Source organism: Staurois parvus, unplaced genomic scaffold, assembly GCF_062004578.1.
Source record: "Staurois parvus isolate SC_StPar_1 unplaced genomic scaffold, SC_StPar_1.0 ptg000437l, whole genome shotgun sequence".
In the NCBI taxonomy this organism is placed as follows: Eukaryota; Metazoa; Chordata; class Amphibia; order Anura; family Ranidae; genus Staurois; species Staurois parvus.
In genome coordinates this window covers 36717-61002 of record NW_028318233.1, presented here as the reverse complement: position 1 = coordinate 61002, position 24286 = coordinate 36717, and the positions used below count along the sequence as shown (strand labels likewise).

The following is a 24286-nucleotide window of genomic DNA, read 5'->3' as shown; positions in this document are numbered from 1 at the left end:
CCCTCCCCCCTAATAGGTTTTTTATTTGCCTATAAATCATCTGTGGAAAGAGTCCCACTTTTGATTCCTATCTGGGGGCTCAGCTCCGTCCATGTGCCGCTCACCTTCCCCCCCTCCTCCCCGTTGTCCCTCTATCTATTTGTTCTCTGTTTTCTCTTCTAACTAGCTGCCATTCTTCTTTTCCCAACATAAATAACTCTCTCTCCTCCTCTTCCCATCCCGGTATCTCTATTCTCTGCAGTTCAAATTTATTACAAAAGTCCTTCATATCTTCAGAGGATCGCAAAAAAGCTGTGACTCCATCTTTCCATCCAATTAAGCATGCTGATCGACCCCATCTATATTGCACATTCTGATTCTTCAACAGTTCCAATAATGGTTTCAACGATCTCTTTCTTCTCAATGTCTCGGCTGCTATGTCTGCAAAAATTTGAATATTTTTCCCTCCATAATTGATATTCGTTCTTCCTTTAATCTTCCTCCATATCTCGTCCTTATCTCTATAATTATGGAACCGAACGATTATATCTCTTGATTTTTCTGGGCCTTTTTCTTGTTGAAGCTTTCCTATCCTGTATATACCGTCTAGTTTATACATTTCCGCACCAGGTCTGTCCATTATGGCATTCAAAATTTTTCCTGTGATCTCCTTTAGATCTTCCCCCTGTTGCAGCTCTGGGACTCCTCTTATTCTAATGTTATTTCTCCTGTCCCTATTTTCTTGATCCTCCATCATATAAAGCAGTCTTTTTTGTTCCTTCCGAGTATCTAATATCAGTTTTTCTAATTTTGGGATAATTTGGGTATGGGATTTAACTGTTTCCTCCGTTTCTTCCACTCTAGATAGCAACTGTCCCATTTCTTTCCGAATTATCCCCATCTCTTGCTTTATAGATTTTTCTAAATTTCCAAACATCTCCGCCATTTCCTTTTTATTTGGCACTTGCAGTTCTCTTTCAGTTTCTCCTAACTCCATACTTTCCAGTGTTTGTTGGCTATTGTTAGCTGGTCCCAGGGAAGATCTTAAGCTATTGTCTAAGCTTATTTCCAGTTCACTTCTATCACTTATTTCCTGGATTTTTACTGGAGTTAGTTTTCCCTGCGACGTGTATTTTTTTATTGTTCCAGTTTGGGAGTTCTTAGGCATATTTCCTTTGCTATTTTTCCCTTTCATGTCGCATATAAGATTATTAGAACTTTTTCAAGATTCTGGGGTATATACTTAAAGCTGTCACTGCGTTCTTCAGACCCTCTCTGGGAATTCCCTTCTTATTCTTTATGTTGGATGTCAGTTGGTCAGTAGCACAGCTTGAAAAACTAACACTAACACTTGGGGGAGACCCACAGCTCTCACTCACCCTTCTGTAGTAGCTTCCGAGTTGCAGTCCTGGGATGCCCTTTCTCCTGCTGCCTTGTCCTCCTCTTCCAGGGAATTCCCTTGGGTCTCTTTGTCCTCCTCTGCATATACCCCGAGATATCCCTGGAGACAGCTCTGCTGTGAATGTCGGCTCTTCCCCTGCCTCCTAGGATGCCGGCCGGTCTCTTTCTCTCCCAGCTGTACACCTCGGCAGCCCACGTGGTATCGCCACTTCTCCTTGTCTCCTGGCAACCTCACACTCTCTCCCCAGGATCACCGCTTGCAGAGTTCATAGGGGAAGGACACGCTCCTTCTCTACTCTCCGGTCAACAGCCGCATCACCGCCGGGATCTCCCCTCTGCTCAGGTCAGTCTCCAGCCGCCCTCCGACTCAGCTAGTCAGTCTCTCGGGACAAATTAGGGAGGATAGGTGGGGGAGGCTATCAGAGAGTTCCTATACTCCGCTCTCCTGTGCCGCCATGTTCGGGCTCCGCCTCATGAAGATATTTCTTTTAACCCTTTGTGAAGAAGTCAGAAGTGACGAAACGCGTCAAGGAAGTGACGTTGGACGTAGACGTAAAGACCGGAAGTTGCAGAGCAGCCATCTTGACTGAGGTTTTTTATTCACTAATTGACATTTTACAGAGGATTCATTTTTCCCTATAAAAGGAAGAGTAAAATTTTTTTCTATTTTTTATTGTAAGCATAACTTTATTAAATTACATCCCTTTGAATATGACATACTACACCATAAAGATTTTGCTTTGACCCTCGTTATGCTACCACATGGAGAGTGAACTGAGCAGGGATGGTTGGATGAGGAGAGCTTTTCACGCTTAAGAAAGTGTTTAATCTGGTAAGGTGCATGGTGTGTAAGGTGACGGGAAGTGTAATTCACATTTACACGTGTACCGTGAATATTAGGGAAGCACTTTTTTTGTATCCAAAAGGATATTGCACTATTATTGGTTTTCTTTGAGGAAATATTGAAGAAAGAAAGAGACGGATTGGAGCACAGTTTTTGGAGTATATGATATTGAGAGCTAGAGACAAGTTTTGTTAGGGTAAGGGTGTTTAATACAGCCATTTAGATGTAGACACTAAGTGGGGTGACAAGTCAGTAACCACAGGGTGATTATATGATATTTTGTATATTTGTGTGGGATAATGCACTATAATGAGTTTTCTTTTTTTTTGAGGTTTTCACGGATTAAAAGAAATGAAGGTGGATTAAATCTGGGAGCACGTGTAATACTGGGTTATAACCCCTGTCAGAATTTGTTTGCCATCTGTGTTCCATTGCAGAGATTTTCCTTTACTTCCTGTCCCATAGCTAAGTGACAGAAAATCACTGCAAATTAAGAGAATTCCTTGGGGACCCCCAGGTCACCAGAACTAGTGATCCCATTGGAAGATTTCCTCCCTATTACTTCTCTAGGGACAACCCAAAATGTGGTATTTTCTTTTACTTTAACTTTCAATGATAATGATAAACAGGACAAACAGAGAGGGGGAATCTTCCTAATGGGAAAAGTTTGGCCTTTAGTTATACGTTAAAGGGACAATAGAGTGAATTTCAGGGAGTACAGATTCTGTTATTCCATAGGTAGATGTGTAAATGCTCCCCCTTTTGGCTATTTGTATGTCAGTGTTTCCAATTTGCTACATTAGGTTCCCTGTACAGGGCTGTGTTGTGATGCACTGTGGGTACATTGTGTGTTCAGACATGCTGTGTGCGCATTTTAAAAAGTTACCATCAATCCTTATATAATGTACGTTACTGAAAACTGCACCAAATATGCAGCTAACAGGACATCTTTCAACATGGCACACCTGCGATCAGGGGCGAACTGGCAACTCATGGGGCCCCCAGGCAGTAGGGGATCACAGGGCCCCTGTGTCCTCACACACACTGAAACCACACCCAAAAAATCCTATGAAAGGTACCAGGGGCATCTCATGGAGCCCCCTACTGATTGCGGACCCTCGAGCAGTGCCCGAGTGCTGGAATGGTCAGTCTGCCCCTGCCTGCGATGTACCTTCACCCTAAAAAGGTCATATATTGCAGCTCATCAGTCCTTTTTCTCTTCATTTTCACCCGTGAATAACTTCCTGTAACAAGGTACCTACACTCACTCCTTCAGTGTATCAATGGAGGGAGCCATGATTGCCATCCAGGTTATATCTATTTGCCTTTATTCATCTCTATTACATGGAGGACAATGGGATTAGTCATTTACAAACTAAGGTAAATCCAGCCATAGACTAATTGAAATTGGGACAGTTCAGCAGGAACAGGACTAATTTTGATCCATCTATGGGTAGGTTGGTTGTACTGAAGTCAATCTATGGACAATAGTTCAATATTTCCAAACTTTTCATCACAATTGTATAGCATTGGAGAGCCATAATTGAATAGTAGGCAGTGATTCCTGTCTGCAGAGAATACAAGCCCTGGCTTTGTTTACCAGGTGAAATAGGAAAGATGGAATTAAACATTAAACAGGCTGTATTGTCTCCATGATCAATGTTGGTGAATTTGTACAATATTCCCCACATTTGACTCCAGAAGGGCCTTATTTTTGGAGGACCAAATGACACAGAGGAGGGCCCCCTCCTGCTGTTTTCATCGCCTGCAGAGCTTGGAGGTCTGATGGTAAAATTTATGGAAGACTATTGGTACCATTGGGTCATTATCCTATAACCCAACTCTTGAAATTTGTTAGAAATTTTATAAATATAAGATAGTTACATTGTTCCAGGGTGAACTGGGTATTTTGGTCTCTCTCCCATATCCAAAAGAAAGGGAGGGGGTGTTATGGTGTTCTGTTGAAGTTGTATGATCATGATACTGAGTGATGCAGTATCCCCACTATAATACATATATTTTCAAAAGGAGTACGTGTATCATGTGGATTGAAGGTTTTCTCTAAGGAATTCAAAATGAGTAACTCATTTAACCAGGAGCATAGTTACCACAAGGCAAACAAGGCATTTGCCTAGGGCGGCATTTTTTAGAAGAAGGAACATATGCAGCATGGGGACCAGGTGGGACTAAGAGAGGCTGCGGGCTGCTTGATGGTTTATCAGAGCCCGCCTGTCATTCTTGAGGATGTCCAGAGCTGTGAAGGGGAGTGTCTTTCTCTCTGTTGCCAGGGGTGGGGATGGCGCAGTGTGTGTGTGTGTGTGTGTGTGTGTTTGTGTGTGTGTCCCAGTTTGGGTTACCAATTACTGGGCTCAAACCAGTGATGTTTTTGACAGTAAGAAAAAAGTTGGAGGCAGTCGCCACCTGTAAGGTTGTTCCTATGATGGGGTGTAATTCTTTTCAACCTTTAAAGTGATATTAAAGGCAATTAATCACTTGCCCTCCAGAGGATTTGCCCGCCGTCCTGACCAGGCCATTTTTTTGTGATATGGTGCTGCGTTTCTTTAACTGACAATTGTGCGGTCATGCAATGCTGTACATAAATTAAATGTATGTACTTTTTTCCCACAACTAGAGCTTTCTTTTGGTGGTATTTGATGACCTGTGCGTTTTTTATTTTTTGTGCTATAAAACATATCCAGTAAAAAAATTTAAAAAATCAAATTTCTTCATAAATTAACACCAAAATGTATTCTGCTACATGTCTTTGCTAAAAAAAAATTCCAATACATGTAAATTTATTGGTTTACATGAAAATGATAGCGTCTACAAATGGCGATAGTTATTCTGGAATTTGTTTTTTTTTTTATAGTAGTAATGGTGGCAAACAGCGACTTATAGCAGGACTGCGAGACTGTGGCACTGGGCAAAAACTGACTAACTGCCACTGACATCCCAATGACCCTAATACAGTGACCAGTGCTAATAAAAAGCACTGACACTGTACTAATGACACTGGGCAGAAAAGGGTTAACATCTGGGGTGATCAAATGGTTAACTGTGTGTTGTGTTGTGCTGTGTTGTGTTTTACTAGAGAAACATGCTGCTGTGTATTTCTTTGCTGTGCAGTGAAATACACAGCAGCATGTGCTTGCTGGCAGGAGAGAGACCTATGTTGTTTACACACAGGTCTCTCCTGTCAGTGTTACTCAGCGATCAACGGGTGCTGGCGGGGAATCTCTGGCCGAGACCCAGTGATTGACATGCCTAGCCGCCACTGACGGCGTGGGCAGGGTGGCGCAAGTGTGTGCACGCCCCCTACCGGAAATGCAAATCACGTCTATACAGTATATATATATATATATATATATATATACGTAATTTTGTGCAGCCCTGCTACCCTGTAGCAGTAGTTCTACTATAGGGCAGGGGAAGCAGTTAAAAAAAAAAAAATGTTATACTTACCTGCTTTCTGCAGTGGTTTTGCACAAAGCAGCTCCAAATCCTCCTCTTCTCGGGTTCCCCGCTGCTGCTTCTGGCCTCTCCCTCCTGCTGAGTGCCCCCAGAGCAAGCGGCTTGCTATGGGGTGCCCAAACAGGCTTGCTCCTGAGCCACTGCTCTGAGTGCCCATTCACACACAAAGCTGCTGCACAGCTTGGCTCTGCCCCCTCTCTCCTCATTGGCTCACTGACTGTGATTGACAGCAGAGGGAGCCAATGGCCGAGGCCCTTGTGCACATCTCTGGATCACAATGGGACTCAGGTAAGAATTGGGGGGGGCTTCTGAACCTATTTTTTGCCTTCATGAGGGTAAAAACCTTGAGACTTTACAAACACTTTAACACGTAAGGTTAGAAGCTGAAAGATATTCAAGCTAGACGTCAAGATTTACATAGAAATTCAATGGCCTATATATCTGCATCTGTTGATGAAATTTGACATATACTCTTTACTGAAGTTAATCTCTTCCTATGTTCTCATGCACACAGACTGAGTTTCTCAGCTTATACCAGGCCTATTTTTAACTCATAACAAAGCAGGGCAAGTGTGCATTTAGAGACAACCAACCTGCTCAAAAGGCATTGTAAGTAAAAAAAAAGCATAGACAGCTAAAGATAAACACAAAATGTTATTTTGTGTTCATTCAGGTGTTTCTGCTGGGAAAAGGAAGTTGTATTTTTTGCAGATCACATTTCTTAAGGTGAAAGGCACCGTGGAATGTTTAAATAATTAAAAGCCAGGGGAAAAAAATCTGCAGTGGTTTTGTCAGATAATTCTGGGGTACAGAAACAGATAAAAAAAAAAGCTTTACTATAGTGTACTGACCTAAGTCCAAAAACCTTTGCCCATAATTTGTCAGATTTGGGTGGGCGTTGATGTGCCAAATCACTTTCTTGTATCCCTCAGAGATGCCATTTGTGGTAGTTATAGTAGTTTTCCTTGCCTACTCATAAGGCCATGATGTAGGTGTCACTTTCCTGATCCTGCACTTCTCAGTTATTTATTTTACATTATGAGGGCGAGTTTGATTCTGTCATTTGATACTGTAATGGCTACTGTGTTTGCAAGGCGGTGGAATTTTTTTAGGAATATCACTGAGAGATAGAGAGGTCGGAACCACCCTGATTACAAGCCTAAACACATAAGTGTCAATTAAAGGTTTCTGTTAAAAAACTGAAGGTCCAATATCCAGCGGTGTAGATATGGGTGTGATAGGGGGTCCAAAACCCCCCCAAAGGATCCGCGGTGCAGAAGTTAGTGTTGACAGCCGTGGTGGGATCTGTGTGATATATACTCTGTGCCAGGGGCGGACTGATCATTTAGCAACTCGGGCACTGCCCGAGGGCCCGGGTCAGTAGGGGGCCCCATGAGATGCCCCTGGTACCTTTTTCATAGGCTTTTTTGAGTTTGGGAAGGACACAGGGGCCCCATGATCCCCTATTGCCCGGGGGCCCCATGAGTTGTCAGTCCGCCCCTGCTCTGTGCATTATGCATTCCTGTATACTGTGCGATATACACTCAAGATTTAGGCTCCTTCCACTGTTACCCATGATAAATGCTTAGTGGCCCCCGCTCAGACCAATAAGATCACTGACTAGTGAGGGTTCAGGCTGGGGATAGGTTCATCCAGCCCCAAAGCACGCTGTAGAAATAAGAGGAGATAGCCTTTGCTCGATTCATCCAAGGCAAGCCATGGCTTGGATAATTTGAGCTGACACTGCATACCTACTAACCTCTCGAGCTGGGCGAGGGGTGCGGCGACCGGACTATCTCCTCCTGTTTCTACAGCACCCTTCCATTGTTACTGCAACTCTTGACTGACATTCTAGATTGGCCTAATGTATGGCCAAGATAAGAGTTTCTTTGTCCAAAAAACTAGAAGAGGATAAAACTAACATGCATCTTAAAGCAAACCTGACATGGGAAAGTTACAGGGGAGCAGGAACAAGAATGCAAGTCAAAGAAAAAGAGTGAGCTTTCTATCTTCATGCTTGTTCTTAGCAGGTGTCTTAGTACCTAAATACAAGTACAAAGCATGAGGGCAGACAGCTAGCATTTCAGAAGTTGAGCAATAGCTGTTCCTGCTAAAAATTATGAGATAATATTTACTATCAATAATGTACAAACGTAAAATATTAACAAAAAAAGTAAACGGGAAGATCAGAGGCGAATATAAGCTATTACAGCAGGAAATTTATTATTGGTAATAATTGTAATAATGCATTTTTGGTAAACTTTTGATTGTTATTTGAAACTGAAAACATTTATTTAAAACTTTTAAGTTTCATTCATTCCTTACTCTTATGTATTTTTTTTCTTACAAGTCTATCTTCAGCTTTGAAGGGCTGTGAAAATGAATGACAATAATACGTAGGCTGCTTCCACCTCTACTTTTTTTTTTGTAACTATTTTTGTTTAGAAGTGTAGATGTGTTTCTAAATACACAACATATGAATGTAGCCATATAGTTACATAGTTCATCTGGTTGAAAAATAACATTAGTCCATCTAGTTCGGGTGTCGGCAACCCGCGGCTCTTTTTCACCTTTCCTGCGGCTCCGGAGCACACTGCCCACCAGGTGACAGGCAATAGGGTCGGCAAGCCGCGGCTCTTTTAATGCAGCTCTTCTGTGTGCCGGGCGCCCGCTGGCAAACATTGGCTGTCAGGATGTAGGGGGGGCAGCGTGACGAACTCCTCTCCTCTCACAGTCCGCCCTGAAGACCAGAACGGCGCGGGAACACAGCGAGAGGAACGCGCGGAGCAAAGGTAAGTGAATTGACACAATATGGGGAATGAATTACTATATGGGGGATGAATTACTATATGGGGGATGAATTACTATGGGGGATGAATTACTATATGGGGGATGTATTTTCAGTTTTAAAAATGTTTCTCTCAAAATAAATTTCAATCTTGGTTTTGGCGAGATTTGGCTCAGTTGAAAAAAAAGGTTGCCCACCACTGACCTAAGGCTATGATTGTGATTATGACGATACACTGTGGCCCTGATTAACCCTTTGCTTACTGGGCCCTTAAACCCCCTTCATGACCAGAGCGCTTTTTGCAATATATGCAGTGTCGGATTTGTTTTAAATGTTGCAATGGTTTTGCGGCTCCCAGTCTTTTTTTCCCTCTCGGAAACGGGTCCAAGTGGCTCTTTATGTCTTAAAGGTTGCAGACCCCTGATCTAGTTCAACCAGTAGAAAGGAAGAAACATTTAAACAATCCTATATATACAATCCTATACCCACAGTGTAGATTGTTGACCCAGGGAGTATGTGATTGTCTTTGAGATCAGGAAGGATTTTTTTTTTCTATTGAAGCAAATTGAACCACGCTTTATAAGTTTTTTTTGCCTTCATCTGGCTCAAATGTAAAAGCAGATTTTTCTTTTATTTATTTTTGTCTATATAGTCATCACTGTCCTCTTACAATACCCATTAAATAATCTTTTTTATACCCTCATTAACTTTATATGGAAACAGAACTGAATTATAGAGAAGGGGATGGGTTGTGTCTGGCCCGGTCTGTGTGAATTGCAGAGCTGGTTCCCATTAAATTGGGCATATATGGATCGGAATTCAGCCGGTTCAGCAGGGACTGGCTGAAATTAAATCTGTGTGTGGCCCTTCCTGTTTGACATGCTGGAAAACCCTCCCTGAACAGACATTCTGGGAAACCTTTTGGTGATCTGTGGCTATGTGTGGCACAGCACAATATCCTCGCTGTGCCACACATAGTCACTGATCGGCGAATTCTGACAGCAGTGGGAGCCACTGCCCTAATGCAATGTTCCAGCAGGGGGTTATTCCTCCTTCCACCTGGCAGCGCTAAGGTAATCAGCTCAGATCCCAACCATGACACTACCTGCCTGGAGTTTGCATGTTCTCCCTGTGCCTGCGTGGGTTTCCTTTGGATACTCCAGTTTCCTCTCACACTCCAATAGCATGCTGATAGGTTAATTGGCTCCTGCCCTCTTGGCCCTAGTATGTGGATGTATAAATGGGAGTTAGGGACCTTAGCTGTAAGCTCCTTGAGGACAGGGACTGATGTGAATGAATAAATATACATTTCTGCGTAAATTGACAGCCTTATTTAAGTACCTGTAAGAAATACATTACTGGGGAAAGAAGAGCAGGAGGATTACAATTTTATGCAAACATATCTAAAGGGAAAGAATTTTATTGATCATTTATGCAGGAACTTTGTTCCAGAACAAATTCCTTGCCTTTATGATCTGAAATCGGTTTATCGGTCTGCCCACCACATTTTCCTGGCAACCCATGTCTTCAGGATGGTTGCACAGCGGTAGAACTGGATTGGAGTGTCGCAGCACCAGACTATTTTGGAATTTATAAACTTTTATGAACTTTGGTGAACTTTTTATTAATTTAAATGAGGAGCACATGAGCACTGTTTTTGTGGTGATGCACGATAGCACTTTTATGAAAAAAAGTGGGTTTACTACCACTTGAAGTCCAATTAAAGTCCTAACCCAGGGAAGAAGTCTGCTACTAAATAATAATAGTAATTAAAGTGTTAAACTGCACAAACACAACATAAAGTCTAGAAAATAAAAAATATCTGACAAACTGAAACTGTTAACAAACTTTACAGAACATATTGGTATAGAACAAGACACAGTACTGTATTATAGTGCCATCTAGTGAACAAATGCTGGTTAAACAACGTACACTATATTGCGAAAAGTATTGGGACACCCTTCCAAATCATTGGATTCAGGTGTTCCAATCACCTCCATAGCAACAGGTGTATAAAATCAAGCACCTAGGCATGCAGACTGCTTATTTTTTATTTATTAATACAGGTACTTATATAGTGCCGCAAATTTACGCAGCTCTTTACATTTATATTGTACATTCACATCAGTCCCTAACCCTCAAGGGGTGTACAATCTAAGGTCCCTAACTTACATTCATACACACACATACTAGAGCCAATATAGACAGGAGCCAATTAACCTACCAGCATGTCTTTGGAGTGTGAGAGGAAACTGGAGTACCGGGAGGAAACCCACTCAGGCAAAGGGAAACCGTAAATTCCAGGTGGTACCTTGGTTGGGATTCGAACCAATGACCCTAGTACTGTTAGGTGGAAGTGCTAACCATTTAACCATTGGGCTTCTACAAACATTTGTGAAAGAATGGGTCGCTCTCATTAGCTCAGTGAATTCAAGCGTGGTACTGTGATATGTTGCCACCTGTGCAATAAGTCCATCTGTGAAATTTCCTTGCTGCTAAATATTCCATGGTCAACTGTTAGTGGTATTATAACATTGTTATTGTGGTATTGAGGAAGCAAATGCGAACAACAGCAACTCAGTCACCAAGCGGTAGACCACGTAAAATGACCAAGTGGAGTCAGCGCATGCTGAAGCACACAGTGCGCAGAAGTCACCAACTGTCTGCAAAGTCAATAGTTAAGGACCTCCAAACTTCTTGTGGACTTCAGATTAGAACAAGAACAGTGTGTAGAGAGCTTCATGGAATGTGTTTCCATGGCTGAGCAGCTGCATCCAAGCCTTACATCATGAAGTGCAATGCAAAGCGTCGGATGCAGTGGTGTAAAGCAAACCAGCACTGGACTCTAGAGAAGTGGAGACGTGTTCTCTGGAATGACAAATCACGCTTCTCTGTCTGGCAATCCGATGGACATGTCTGGGTTTGGCAGTTGTCAGGAGAATGGTACTTGCCTGACTGAATTGTGCCAAGTGTAAAGTTTGGTGGAGGGGGGATTATGGTGTGGGGTTTTTTTCAGGGGTTGGGCTTTCGCCCCTTAGTTCCAGTGAAGGGAACTTTTAAGGCGTCAGCATACCAAGACATTTTGGACAATTTCATGCTCCCAACTTTGTGGGAACAGTTTGAGGATGACCCCTTCCTGTTCCAACATGACTGAGCACCAGTGCACAAAGCAAGGTCCATAAAGACATGGATGAGCGAGTTTGGGGTGGAGGAACTGGACTGGCCTGCACAGAGTCCTGACCTTAACCCAATAGAACACTTCTGGGATGAATTAGAGGGGAGACCACGCCTTCCTGTCCGACATCAGTGCCTAACCTCACAAATGCGCTTCTGGAAGAATGGTCAAACATTCCCATAGACACACTCTTAAACCTTGTGGACAGCCTTCCCAGAAGAGCTGAAGCTGTTAAAGCTGCAAAGGGTGGGACAACTCAATATTGAACCCTATGTACTAAGACTGGGATGCCATTAAAGTTCATATGAGCGTAAATGTAGGCGACCCAATACTTTGGGCAATATAGTGTTTGTCAAATCTAAAAAGTTTTGTAGTTATTTAAAGGGATTAGGCTAACTATATCGAAGGAATAAGTAAAAAACTGTCTAGCAGAGTGTGTCATAATCTACTTGTGTGTGCTCATTTATGGCAAAATTGCTATTTATCCTAACCCATATCAATAGATTAAGAGTATTTACTACTAAAACGGGTGTGTGTCTATTTACTAGTACTAGCCTTGTGTGTACGGGGCATTACATATAATCTTATCAAAGATTAGTAAAGAAAAAAAATAATAAAAAATGAATAAAACAGTATCAATGCATGACCATATAATTGTATGTACCAAGAGGGGAGAACAGAATACCAAAAAAGAAATCTAACAAAAGGTCTAAAGGAGAAAGAAAATCAAGATAAATGTAAATCGAAATTCCATCTCAAATTTAAACCATGAGGGGCTCTTGTGTTTAATCTAGAAATCCACCATGCTTCTCTTCCCAGAAGCCTTCTAGCCATATTACAACCTCACGGTGGTGGTAAATCTAGAAAAGGAGATATTACCAGAATGACGTTCTCAAAAATTACAGGAAACATTTGAAAAATGTTTAGCATTAAAATTGTTTGCATCACAATAGTTCTCCCCAATCCTAGTTCTTAAACTTTGTGTAGTGAAACCAAAATATTGTAGGTTGCATGAGATACAAGTAATCAAATAAATTACAAAACCGGTGCCACAATTAATGTACTGCTGTATGTAAAACTTCCCTCCAGATGATAATGAAAAAAAAGATTTACCTGGCACAATGAGATGGCAATACCTGCTGGTCTTATGTAGCACTCTCCTAGATAGCTAGAGGGAGCTACATTCTAAATTGGTAGTTAGATGCTGAGTAGCAGCCTGTGGTAATAGATAGTCAGAGAGTGGTCAAATTCAGGTCACAGCTGAGAGGTTCTGCAGACCAGCTCTCGGGGACTTCTTCCTGCTCTAGAGTTGCTGGAGAAAATTCTAGAAGCAATGGTAGGGGATGAAGAGTGGCTGGTCTGCACCCTTGAGGGATCCTGACCAATCTCCAACAGGAGGTTTGGCATGGAGTCAGAACAGCCCTTAAGAGAGACAGGGCCTGCTCACCAGCAGGGAGAGTTCGGGAGGAAGATGGAGAAGTGAGAAGCTGGAGAGCAGGAGCCTGGGAGGGAGCCCAGATGGGAAGGGACTCACCTACAGGCAGGAAAGCTTGGAAGGAGGAAAGCTCAGGACTTCACCGGGCTCCAGGGCGAGGACCACCTATGCAGCAGGGAAGGAGCGGTCCAGCAAAAGGCATGAGAGCAGCCACTGACCCATCAGCTCATAGGAGAAGATATGAGTGAATAGACCTGCTTTCCCCTGGGCCAGTAAGTATCAGCTACTACCAGGGACTCTTTTCTCTTAAGGTGACAGGCATTGGACCCCCTGCCCAGGGATTCACCCAGAACAGCTGGATAAAGGAGTATTTGTAGTCTGTTGTGGTACATCAGGAGATGCTTGCAAGCTCTTCAGAAGACTTTTTGCTGTAAAGACTTGTACATAGTTGCAAAGGAGTTTGTCCTCTGTTGCCATTACCCTTGGGCATCCCATATATTCTGCTGATCTCTCCTTTTTTAGCTTTACTGCCATAGAAAGGCTGTCACACTCATTGAGATGTGATAGGAAGAGAAGCATGGTGGATTTGTATATTAAACACAAGAGCCCCTCATTAAATTCAGTCTGAGATGGGATTTAGATTAACGTTTATGAGGGGTATCAGGTCAACCCAGGACTTTTAATTTTACATTTATAAAAAGGGATGCTAGCATGGCAGTACTAGTGGCAAGTGTATCCTATTACCGATAGATTAAACAAATTATACCTGTGCTCAAATCCCAATAGCTAGTACATGTATTTATCCAACAGGTGCTAAAGGAATGTAACCAAATATTAACACCAGAAATTCTGAAGGGCCCTCTGCACACTGGTATATACCCTTTCCAGCAAACTTTGCAATACAAAATAGGGATATTAGGTGCACACATATTGCAATACATGTTTAAGCTAGCCAACTGCATCAAAGTAATCCCCCTATGGCCAGTCCTACTCTGCTCTGCCTACGCAAATGCTACTGTGGACACAATGCCAATATAGCGGAGCTCAAATCCCAATAGCTAGTACATGCATTTATCCATCGGATGCTAAATGGATGGCACTGTGTCCACAGTAGCATTTGCATAGGCAGAGCAGAGTAGGACTGGCCATAGAGGGATTACTTTGACGCAGTTAGCCAGCTTAAACATGTATTGCAACATGTGTGTACTAAATATCCCTATTGTTTATTGCAAAGTCTGCTGGAAAGGCTATATAGCAACGTGCAGAGGGTCCTTCAGAATTTCTACTATTGCTGATAGGTGGCGCACATGTAGCAGGCCAGTCCATTGACAGTTAATCAAGATGGCAGACAACAGTGTTAGTGCGTGCATGGAACAGCATGTGGTGATGAAGTGCCTAGTGAATGAAGGCATAAAACCCATAAATATCTACAGAAGACTTCAAGCACAGTATGGTGATGAGATGCTCGGCCACAGTAATACATTTGAATGGAGTAAACGTTTCAAAGTGGCGATATGTCCATCAGTGATGATCCCGGCTGTGGTGGTTGCCAGCCTACAGCAGTCATTCCTGTGAGCATTCAGCGTTTGGAATGCCTGATCCTGAATAATTGGCACATAACCTGTAGTGAAATTGCACAAGAGATGAATCTTTCTGTGGGAATGGTGAACACAATCATGACGAAGCGAAGCAGGCTGTCCAAGGATGCCTCAGGCATACTGACAAATCTTTCTATGCTGAAGCTTTCCAGACATTAGTTAAACACTGAGATAAGTGTATAAACATAGCAGGAGAGTATGTCAAAAAATAAATGCAGTTTTCACTTTTTGAAATTTGTTCTTTTATATCCCAGTTTGACTTAAATGCCCCTCGTATGTTGATTCTCTTCCTTCTTTATCGCTTTTGTTACATTTCTTGATTTTTTTGTTCTCCCCTTTTGGTACATACAATTATAGGGTCATACATTTATACTGTTTTATTCATTTTTAGTTCCTAATCTTTATTATTTTTTTTCTTTACTAATTTTTGATAAGATATGTAAGTTTGAATAGCGGTTTATACATGGACTCTGTGATTGCTATATCAGTTGTCTTGCCCTTACCATTAAGTGGTTGATTAGGACAATCGCAAGTTGGAGCCCCTGTTTATACTGCTATATATTCTATAGTTTCATGTTGTATTGTGAGTTATGACTAAAAGCTGATTCACACGTGCGGTGCGGATTGAAGCTCAGGTTTCATAGCTAATTGATACAGTAGTTGTTCAGTAGGTTTAGATCAGGTTTTTATCCTGTTCACACATTTTCGATTTAGAAATGGTTCCATAGAAGTCAATAGCCTGTAATTCACACCTGAAACCGGACTGCCAGTGCACCAGACATATGTGAATAGGCACCATCGAAAGCAATGTTATTTCACATGTAAAGCAGATTGAACGCGGTTCAAACCACATCCAATCCGCATATATGTGAACCGGCACTAAAGCTGTGTAGGCTGAAACACGTCAACTTTCTGTACTTGCAATTTATACACGGTCGTTTCTGAATAAATACAAGATTTTAAGAGCAACGACGATCATGAGGATCTTTTCAACCAAGTATTGTATACAGCCGAGCAACTGTGGATCAGGCACCTGCAAGCTCTTTGAATCCAGGATATATGGGCAGTAACACCAATATTGTGTTTGTGTCTGGACATTTTACACTTGTGTCTCTACTTGTCCATTTAGTGATGTTTACTCAACCAGGAGTGTCAGAAGGGCTGAGGTTCTTCTTGGAGTCACGGCGCAGAGAACACAAAAGGTACCAAGCGGTCCTTCATGGATGTCAAATCAGGAGCAGCAGCTGTGTCCATGTAGCCGCTGCATCCAATTTGAAATGAATGAGACTGCCTGCAGGGAGATGCACAGAACGCCTGTGAGAAATAGAATCCAGAAATAATACAAAGCTTTCTTACAGTTGTAAGATTAGCAGCAATAATATAGAATGCTATGGGAAAAGTTTCTGGTAATAGTAAACAGATGGGTAAAAATGATATTGCAAAAAGACTTTATTAAGCAAAAGAGTGGAAAAAGGCAAACAGTATTGGCCAACCCAGAAAATGATGAAGAAGGGGGAAACACCTGCAGGAAGCCATAACTCTGCACAGGTTATTGCACGGATGATGACTGTAGACATTTATACAGTGATCAGAATCTTTTACATTGCTATTTATGTAGTATGTACAGATACTTCCTTTAGACTTTGCATCAGTTTTATTTCCTGCTTTATTAGATACCCAACTACCATTCATATGTTAAAGATAATTTACCCATGCAATTAGAGATTCATAAAAACCATCATCCTATAATAGAATCACAGCACAGACAGCGTTTAATTGGCCTCTTGCTAAATTATACCAGCTGTACTCCTGTGATAGGATAGATGCCAGGCAATAGTACGCACCATCCACCCTAGCTGAGGGTAGGTTCACATCTATGGGTGTGCAGGACTGCATGTATTCCTGCACCCGCAGATAATGCGCTGCTGTTTAGCAGACGTATAGGGGGGTGCCAATAATTCTTAATAGCACCTCCACACATTGGAAACCACAGTGCATTTTCCAGTATGCAGAAACACACTGCACCATGTGGCTGCTTTGAAAAGGTGCATTGACCTGTTCCCTGCATTTCCCACAGGTACAGCAGCCCATTAATTTCCATAAATGCAGCTGCAGGTAAACCGCATCGAAGTGAACCTAGATTGAGATACAAACAACTCATCTTATTTTTTGATTCCATTCCAAAACTTTGGGTTCAAATAAAATTCATAAATTTAATATCAGCTCTCCCAGTCATTTTCTGGCTCCCAAATATACTTTAATTAACCACTTGCCTACTGGGCACTTTCACCCCCTTCCTGCCCAGGCCAAATTTCAGCTTTCAGCGCTGTCACACTTTGAATGACAATTGAGCGGTCATCCAACAGAGTACCCATATGAAATTTTTAGAATTTTTTTGAGACAGCTTTCTTTTGGTGTTATTTAATAACCACTGGGTTTTTTATTTTTTGATAAACAAAACCAAAAATAACTGAAAACTTTGAAAAAGAAAAAAAAGGTTTTTTTTCTTAGTTTGTTATAAAATTTTGTAAATGAGTAATTTTTCTCCTTCACTGATGTGCGCTAATGAGGCTGCAGTGATGGGTACTGATAGGTTGCACTGCTGAGGAGGCACTGACAGGCATCACTGGTGGGCATTCACAGACATCACTGATGGGCACTGAAAGGCAGTACTCATATATGGCACTGACGGGCACTGAGAGGTGGAACTGATTGGCAGCACTGATAGGTGGTACTCAAAGGCAGCTCAGATGGGCACTGATATGTAGCGTTGATGTGCACTGGTAGGCACTGAGATGTGGCATTGATGGCCACTCACAGGTGGCATTGATGGGCAATGACAGGTGGCACTAATGGGGCTACACTGATCATCAGGGCACTGATCATTGGTGCCCTGATGATCAGTGTAGATGTCCCCTCTGAGGAATGCCAATTACTGTCTCTCCTCACGAGCTGTCAGTGTGACAGCTCATGAGGAGAGAAATGCCAATAACCGGCATTTCCTTATTTACATGCAATCAGCTGTGATTGCACACAGCTGGTCACATGACACAGCCGAACTCATCTCTTTGCGCTGATCGGTGATCCGCTGTGTCCCAGGGACACAGTGCACCACCGATCGCCACGCTGCACGGCCCCAGGGGTCTGCATGTTCTCCTTGTGCCTGTGTGGGTTTCCTCCGGGTATTCCAATTTCCTCCCACACTCCAAAGACACGCTGGTAGATTAATTATCTTCTTTCTAAATTGTCCCTAGTATGTGTATATATGAATGTACAATATTATTATTATTATACAGTATTTATAAAGCGCCAATAGTTCGCTCAGCGCTGTACATTACAAAGGGGACAGAACATGTGACAGAACAATACCAATACAATGCAAAACATGAGGGGATCGAGGGCCCTGCTCTTTCAAGCTTACAATCTACTCTACATATACTCTATATATGTAAAGAGCTGCGTATATAAGTACCTGTAACTAACATTAACCAATCCAGTAAAAAAAGATGTAAATCTGCTATTCTACTGATACTACAGAGGTCAAACTTTTAACATTTCAAACAGATTCTGCTCTTTTTTCGGTATGCACGTGGTAACAGACTAGTGACTAAGGTATTCCAATCTGAAATGGTTATCAGAGAAACTCCTTGTAGTTATTGAATGTTGTAGCAAATCTAAAGCCTTGTATACACAGCAAGTTTTTTTTTTTTCCATTCAGCCCACTGGGGCTGAGGAGAGCTTGCAAGGAGATCTCTGCATTAACAATGTACCCCCCCTCCCTTCCCACCAGAACACACCAGTGAGCGCAGTCATTGGCTGAGAGCGTTGATCAGATGACAATGGGCTGCTGGTTTTCCAGCAAGCTCATTCAACAGAAGCAGTCTGTGAGATCGGCTTCTGTCAAACAAGGGCCTATATGCACAGGTCGAATGTCAGCCAGTACCTACTGTACCGACTGATTTTGGCTGACATTCAGCCCATGTGTAGGGCCCGTTCACACATGTGGATTAATTTAACCCTTAACTGTAACATATGACTTTGGACACCTAAGGTTCCTGCACAACTTTGATGCTACTTAAGTGCCAGAGAGTGTAAAGTTGCATCAAAGTCACAATAAATAAACAGAACTGTCATGCTTTCCTATTAGCTCAAAAAACAAAATTCAGAAAGTACCAGAAAAACGCATCAACCACAACCTGCATAGATGTGAACCTAGCCTTAAGATCGGCGCTCAGCCATGAGCTTACTTTACCCCTCGTCTACCATGCCATTTACAGTGAGGAACAGAAGGATTTGAACACCCTGCAATTTTGCAAGTTCTCCCACTTAGAAATCATGGAGGGGTCTGAAATTCACATTGTAGGTGCATTCCCACTCTGAGAGACAGAATTTAAAAACTAAAAATTCAGGAAATCACATTGTATGATTTTTAAAGAATTTATTTGTCTTGCACTGCTGAACATAAGTATTTGAACACCTAAGAAACAGCAAGAATTCTGGCTCTCAAAGACCTGTTACTGTGCCTTTAAAAAGTCCACCTCTACTCCACTCATTAATCTAACTTAGTAGCACCTGTCTGAGCTCTTTAAAGACACCTGTCCACCCCACAGTCAGTCAGACGCCAACTACTACCATGGGCAAGACCAAAGAGCTGTCAAAAGACACCAGAGACAAAATTGTGGACCTCCACAAGGCTGGAAAGGGCTACGGGGCAATTGCCAAGCAGCTTGGTGAAAATAGATCAACTGTTGGAGCAATTGTTAGAAAATGGAAGAGGCTAAAGATGACTGTCAGTCTCCCTCGGACTGGGGCTCCATGCAAGATCTCACCTCGTGGGGTATCACTGATAAGAAAGGTGAGGAATCAGCCGAGAACTACAAGGGAGGAGCTGGTCAATGACATGAAGAAAGCTGGGACCACAGTTTCAAAGGTCACTGTCGGTAGAACACTACGCCGTCATGGTTTCAAATCATGCATTCCCCGGAAGGTTCCCCTGCTCAAGTCATCACATGTCCAGGCCCGTCTGAAGTTTGCCAATGACCATCTGGATGATCCAGAGGAGGCATGGGAGAAAGTCATGTGGTCAGATGAGACCAAAGTAGAAATTTTTGGTCTAAACTTCACTCGTCGTGTTTGGAGGAAAAAGAAAGATGAGTTGCATCCCAAGAACACCATCCCTACTGTGAAGCATGGGGGTGGTAACATCATGCTTTGGGGGTGCTTTTCTGCAAAGGGGACAGGACGACTGCACTGTATTAAGGAGAGGCTGAATGGGGCCATTTATTGTGAGATTTTGAGCAACAACCTCCTTCCCTCAGTCAGAGCATTGAAGATGGGTCGTGGCTGGGTCTTCCAACATGACAACGACCCGAAGCACACAGCCAGGATAACCAAGGAGTGGCTTCGTAAGAAGCATATCAAGGTTCTGGAGTGGCCTAGCCAGTCTCCAGACCTAAATCCAATAGAACATCTTTGGAAGGAGCTGAAACTCCGTGTTGCTCAGCGACAGCCCCGAAACCTGACAGATCTAGAGGAGATCTGTGTGGAGGAGTGGGCCAAAATCCCTGTTGCAGTGTGTGCAAACCTGGTCAAGAACTACAGGAAACGTTTGACCTCTGTAATTGCAAACAAAGGCTTCTGTACTAAATATTAACACTGATTTTCTCAGGTGTTCAAATACTTATGTTCAGCAGTGCAAGACAAATAATAATATATAACGACCCCCTCCTCCTCGGTTTAATATGACATTAATAGCATGCGACATCCCCCTCTGTATGATATGATATGACATTAATAACATGATGTCCTCCTCCCCCTCTGTATAATATGACATTAATAACATGTGATGCCCCCTCTGTATATGACATTAATAACATGTGATGCCCCCTCTGTATATGACATTAATAACATGCTGGTAGGTTAATTGGATCGTGTCTAAATTGGCCCTAGTACGTACTTTAATAACATGTAATGCCCCCCCCCCTCTGTATAATATGACATTAATATGTGATATCCCCTCCCCCTCTGTATAATATGATATTAATAACATGTGACGTCCCCCACCCCCTCTGTATGACATTAATAACGTGATGTCCCCCTCTGTATAATATGACATTAACAACATGCGACGCTCCCCCTCTGTATGATATGACATTAACAACATGTGACATCCACCTCCCCCTCTGTATAATATGACTTTAATAACATGTGATGTCCCCCCTCTGTATGACATTAATAACGTGATGCCCCCCTCTGTATGATATGACATTAATAACATATGACGACCCCCTCCTCCTCTGTTTAATATGACATTAATAGCATGTGACATCCCCCTCTGTATGATATGACATTAATAACATGTGACGTCCCCTCCCTCTCTGTATAATATGACTTTAACATGTGATGCCCCCTCCCCCTCTGTATAATATGACATTAATAACATGTGATGCCCCCTCTGTATAATATGACATTACTAACATGTGACATTCCCCTCCCCCTCTGTATATGACATTCATAGCATGTGATGCCCCCTCCCACTCTGTATGATATGACATTAATAAACATGCGATGTCCCCCTCTGTATATGACATTAATAACACGTGATGCCCCCCTCTGTATGATATGACATTAATAAGATATGAAGACCCCCTCCTCCTCTGTTTAATATGACATTAATAGCATGTGACATCCCCCTCTGTATGATATGATATGACATTAATAACATGTGATGTCCTCCTCCCCCTCTGTATAATATGACATTAATAACAAGTGATGCCCCCTCCGCCTCTGTATAACATGACATTAATAACATGTGATGCCCCCCTCTGTATAACATGACATTAATACCAACGTGATGCCCCCTCTGTATAACATGACATTAATAACACGTGATGCCCCCTCTGTATAACATGACATTAATAACACGTGATGCCTCCGCCCCCTCTGTATAACATGACATTAATAACACGTGATGCCCCCTCCCCCTCTGTATAACATGACATTAATAACACGTGATGCCCCCTCCCCCTCTGTATAACATGACATTAATAACACGTGATGCCCCCTCCCCCTCTGTATAATATGACATTAATAACACGTGATGCCCCCTCCCCCTCTGTATAATATGACATTAATAACACGTGATGCCCCCTCCCCCTCTGTATAACATGACATTAATAACACGTGATGCCCCCTCCCCCTCTGTATGATATGACATTAATAACACGTGATGCCCCCCCCCTCTGTATAATACGACATTAATAACACGTGATGCCCCCTCCCCCTCTGTATGATATGACATTAATAACACGTGATGCCCCCCCCTCTGTATAATATGACATTAATAACACGTGATGCCCCCTCCGCCTCTGTATTACATGACATTAATAACATGTGATGCCCCCTCTGTATAACATGACATTAATAACACGTGATGCCCCCTCCCCCTCTGTATAACATGACATTAATAACATGTGATGCCCCCTCCCCCTCTGTATAACATGACATTAATAACATGTGATGCCCCCTCTGCCTCTGTATAACATGACATTAATAACACGTGATGCCCCCTCTGTAAGATATGACATTAATAACATGTGATGCCCCCCCCCTCTGTATAATATGACATTAATAACACGTGATGCCCCCTCCGCCTCTGTATAACATGACATTAATAACATGTGATGCCCCCTCTGTATAACATGACATTAATAACATGTGATGCCCTTCTCTGTATAACATGACATTAATAACACGTGATCCCCCCCCCTCTGTATAACATGACATTAATAACACGTGATGCCCCCTCCACCTGTATATTATGACATTAATAACGTGATGCCCCCCTGTATGATATGACAATAACAACATGTGATGCCCCCCCTGTATATTATGACATTGATAACACGTGATTCCCCCTCCCCCTCCGTCCCAGGCAGGATACAGGACATGTTCAGACTCTTCCCTCCCTGCTGCTGGCAGCCCAGCATTACGAGGATTATCCGTTCTATAGAACAATACATAGAACTCGTGTCATCATATCATCTGTCATCTCCCATCTCTCCCCGGGGCGCCTCCCGGCCTCCCATCCGCTGAACAACAAATCCCAGCACGACCTGACAGACCTCTGATAACACACGTATCTGGAGAAGTCCCTCATACAAGTCAATGAGCACCTGAGAAACTAGAACCCCCGTCCTGCCTCTCCCCTTCATACTCGGGGATACCCCATTTCTGACCCCAAATAAGAGGTCACATGACTCCGCCGAGGAGAGAACACGACAAAAAACTCGCGCCGTTTCCACACACATGAGCCCGCTCTCGCGATGTTTCCATCAGAGAGATGGGCGGGGTGCGGGAAAACTTCAAGGGGAATGGGGCGGGGTCTGGCGGAGTTTTGATTGGGGGCGCGAGATCTGTGGAAGGATTTGGCGCGAGTTGTCTGTGGTGGAAGTGAGTGTGAGCTGTGTGTACCAGGACCGCACCATGCCAGCTGTTGAAGTGCCGCTCTCCGACCCCGGTAATGTCCTGTGTAGTCTGGGGGCTGTCACCGGGCCCCTCGGGGATCACACAGCACGTGGCCGCCTTAGGGCTCTTATATCCTCAGAGTGCTGGGTATAAAGATTGTAGGGGGAGGGGATGTATTGGCTGACATGGTCATACTTCTGGACATTCTAGTTGCCTGCCTGCCTGTCTGTTGTTGTAGTCCCTCATGTGGCAGGATCACGTACGGGGGCTCCGGTCCCTCATGTGGCGGGGTCATGTACAGGGGATGGACAACACATGGGAACCCCACATGATTGCAGGTGTGAGAGTGAGAAGATGTTTTGTGGAAGTGATAGAATATTCTTTTACTTCCGCTGTGTGATGAGACACCTAGCTAAGAGACTGAGCTCTGCAGTCACTTTAGCAGCAGTAGTTTTCTTATTCCGGTCACAATCCTGCACAATGTCCTTTTTCTCTCTTGGTCATGTGACCGTGACAACCGCATTTCTGCGTACCCAATGGCGTTTTCCTAGGATCTGTATATGCCGTCATAACCTTTAATACTGTACCTCGCGACACGGCAAAGACATTGACAAGAGGAGCCTTTTGGGGTTTGCAAGAATGCAGAACCATCAGTTTAACATGGCTTCCTATGGGGCCCATTCACATCGCTGCAGTTTTGGCAGAGGTGCAGGGTTTTTGTAGAAAGGCAGTCCTGGACCCCCATGTGTGAACCTAGACAGAGTCCTCTACCAGACTGTCATGTCAGTGCTGTGTGATTGTGCAGGAAATATTGGTGTACAATGTAATGGGAGACAATACAGTTCAATACAAGAGGGCTAGGAGGGCCTGATCTTTGGAGCTTACAATCTAAGATACATGAGGGTGTCAGCAGTATAGACACACACGGGCAGATTTTCATCTGTTCACGTCTACAGTCATATTCTGCCATTAACCAGCTGTATGTTTCCCTATGACATGTAATACTGAACACTTATGTCATGCAGAGGGAATGCAGTCTCCATGCATAGTGTCGCTTGGTGCCAACTGTAGTCACCTATCTTGCCTTGTTGCTGCACACAGACTGCCAATACAAGTGGATATGGCTGCA

The 24286-nt window shown here is 43.0% G+C and overlaps 1 protein-coding gene across 1 annotated transcript in view; it reads left to right on the top strand.

Moving 5' to 3' along the window:
- Window positions 1-23085: 23085 nt before the first annotated feature.
- The window catches only part of LOC149454127 (lymphoid-specific helicase-like), a 32720-nt gene continuing 31519 nt past the window's right edge, over window positions 23086-24286 (top strand). The window contains exon 1 of the mRNA XM_089687731.1: window positions 23086-23209. Coding sequence (XP_089543857.1) covers window positions 23176-23209 — 34 coding nt within the window. The 5' untranslated portion in view covers window positions 23086-23175. The remainder of the gene's footprint in view (window positions 23210-24286) is intronic.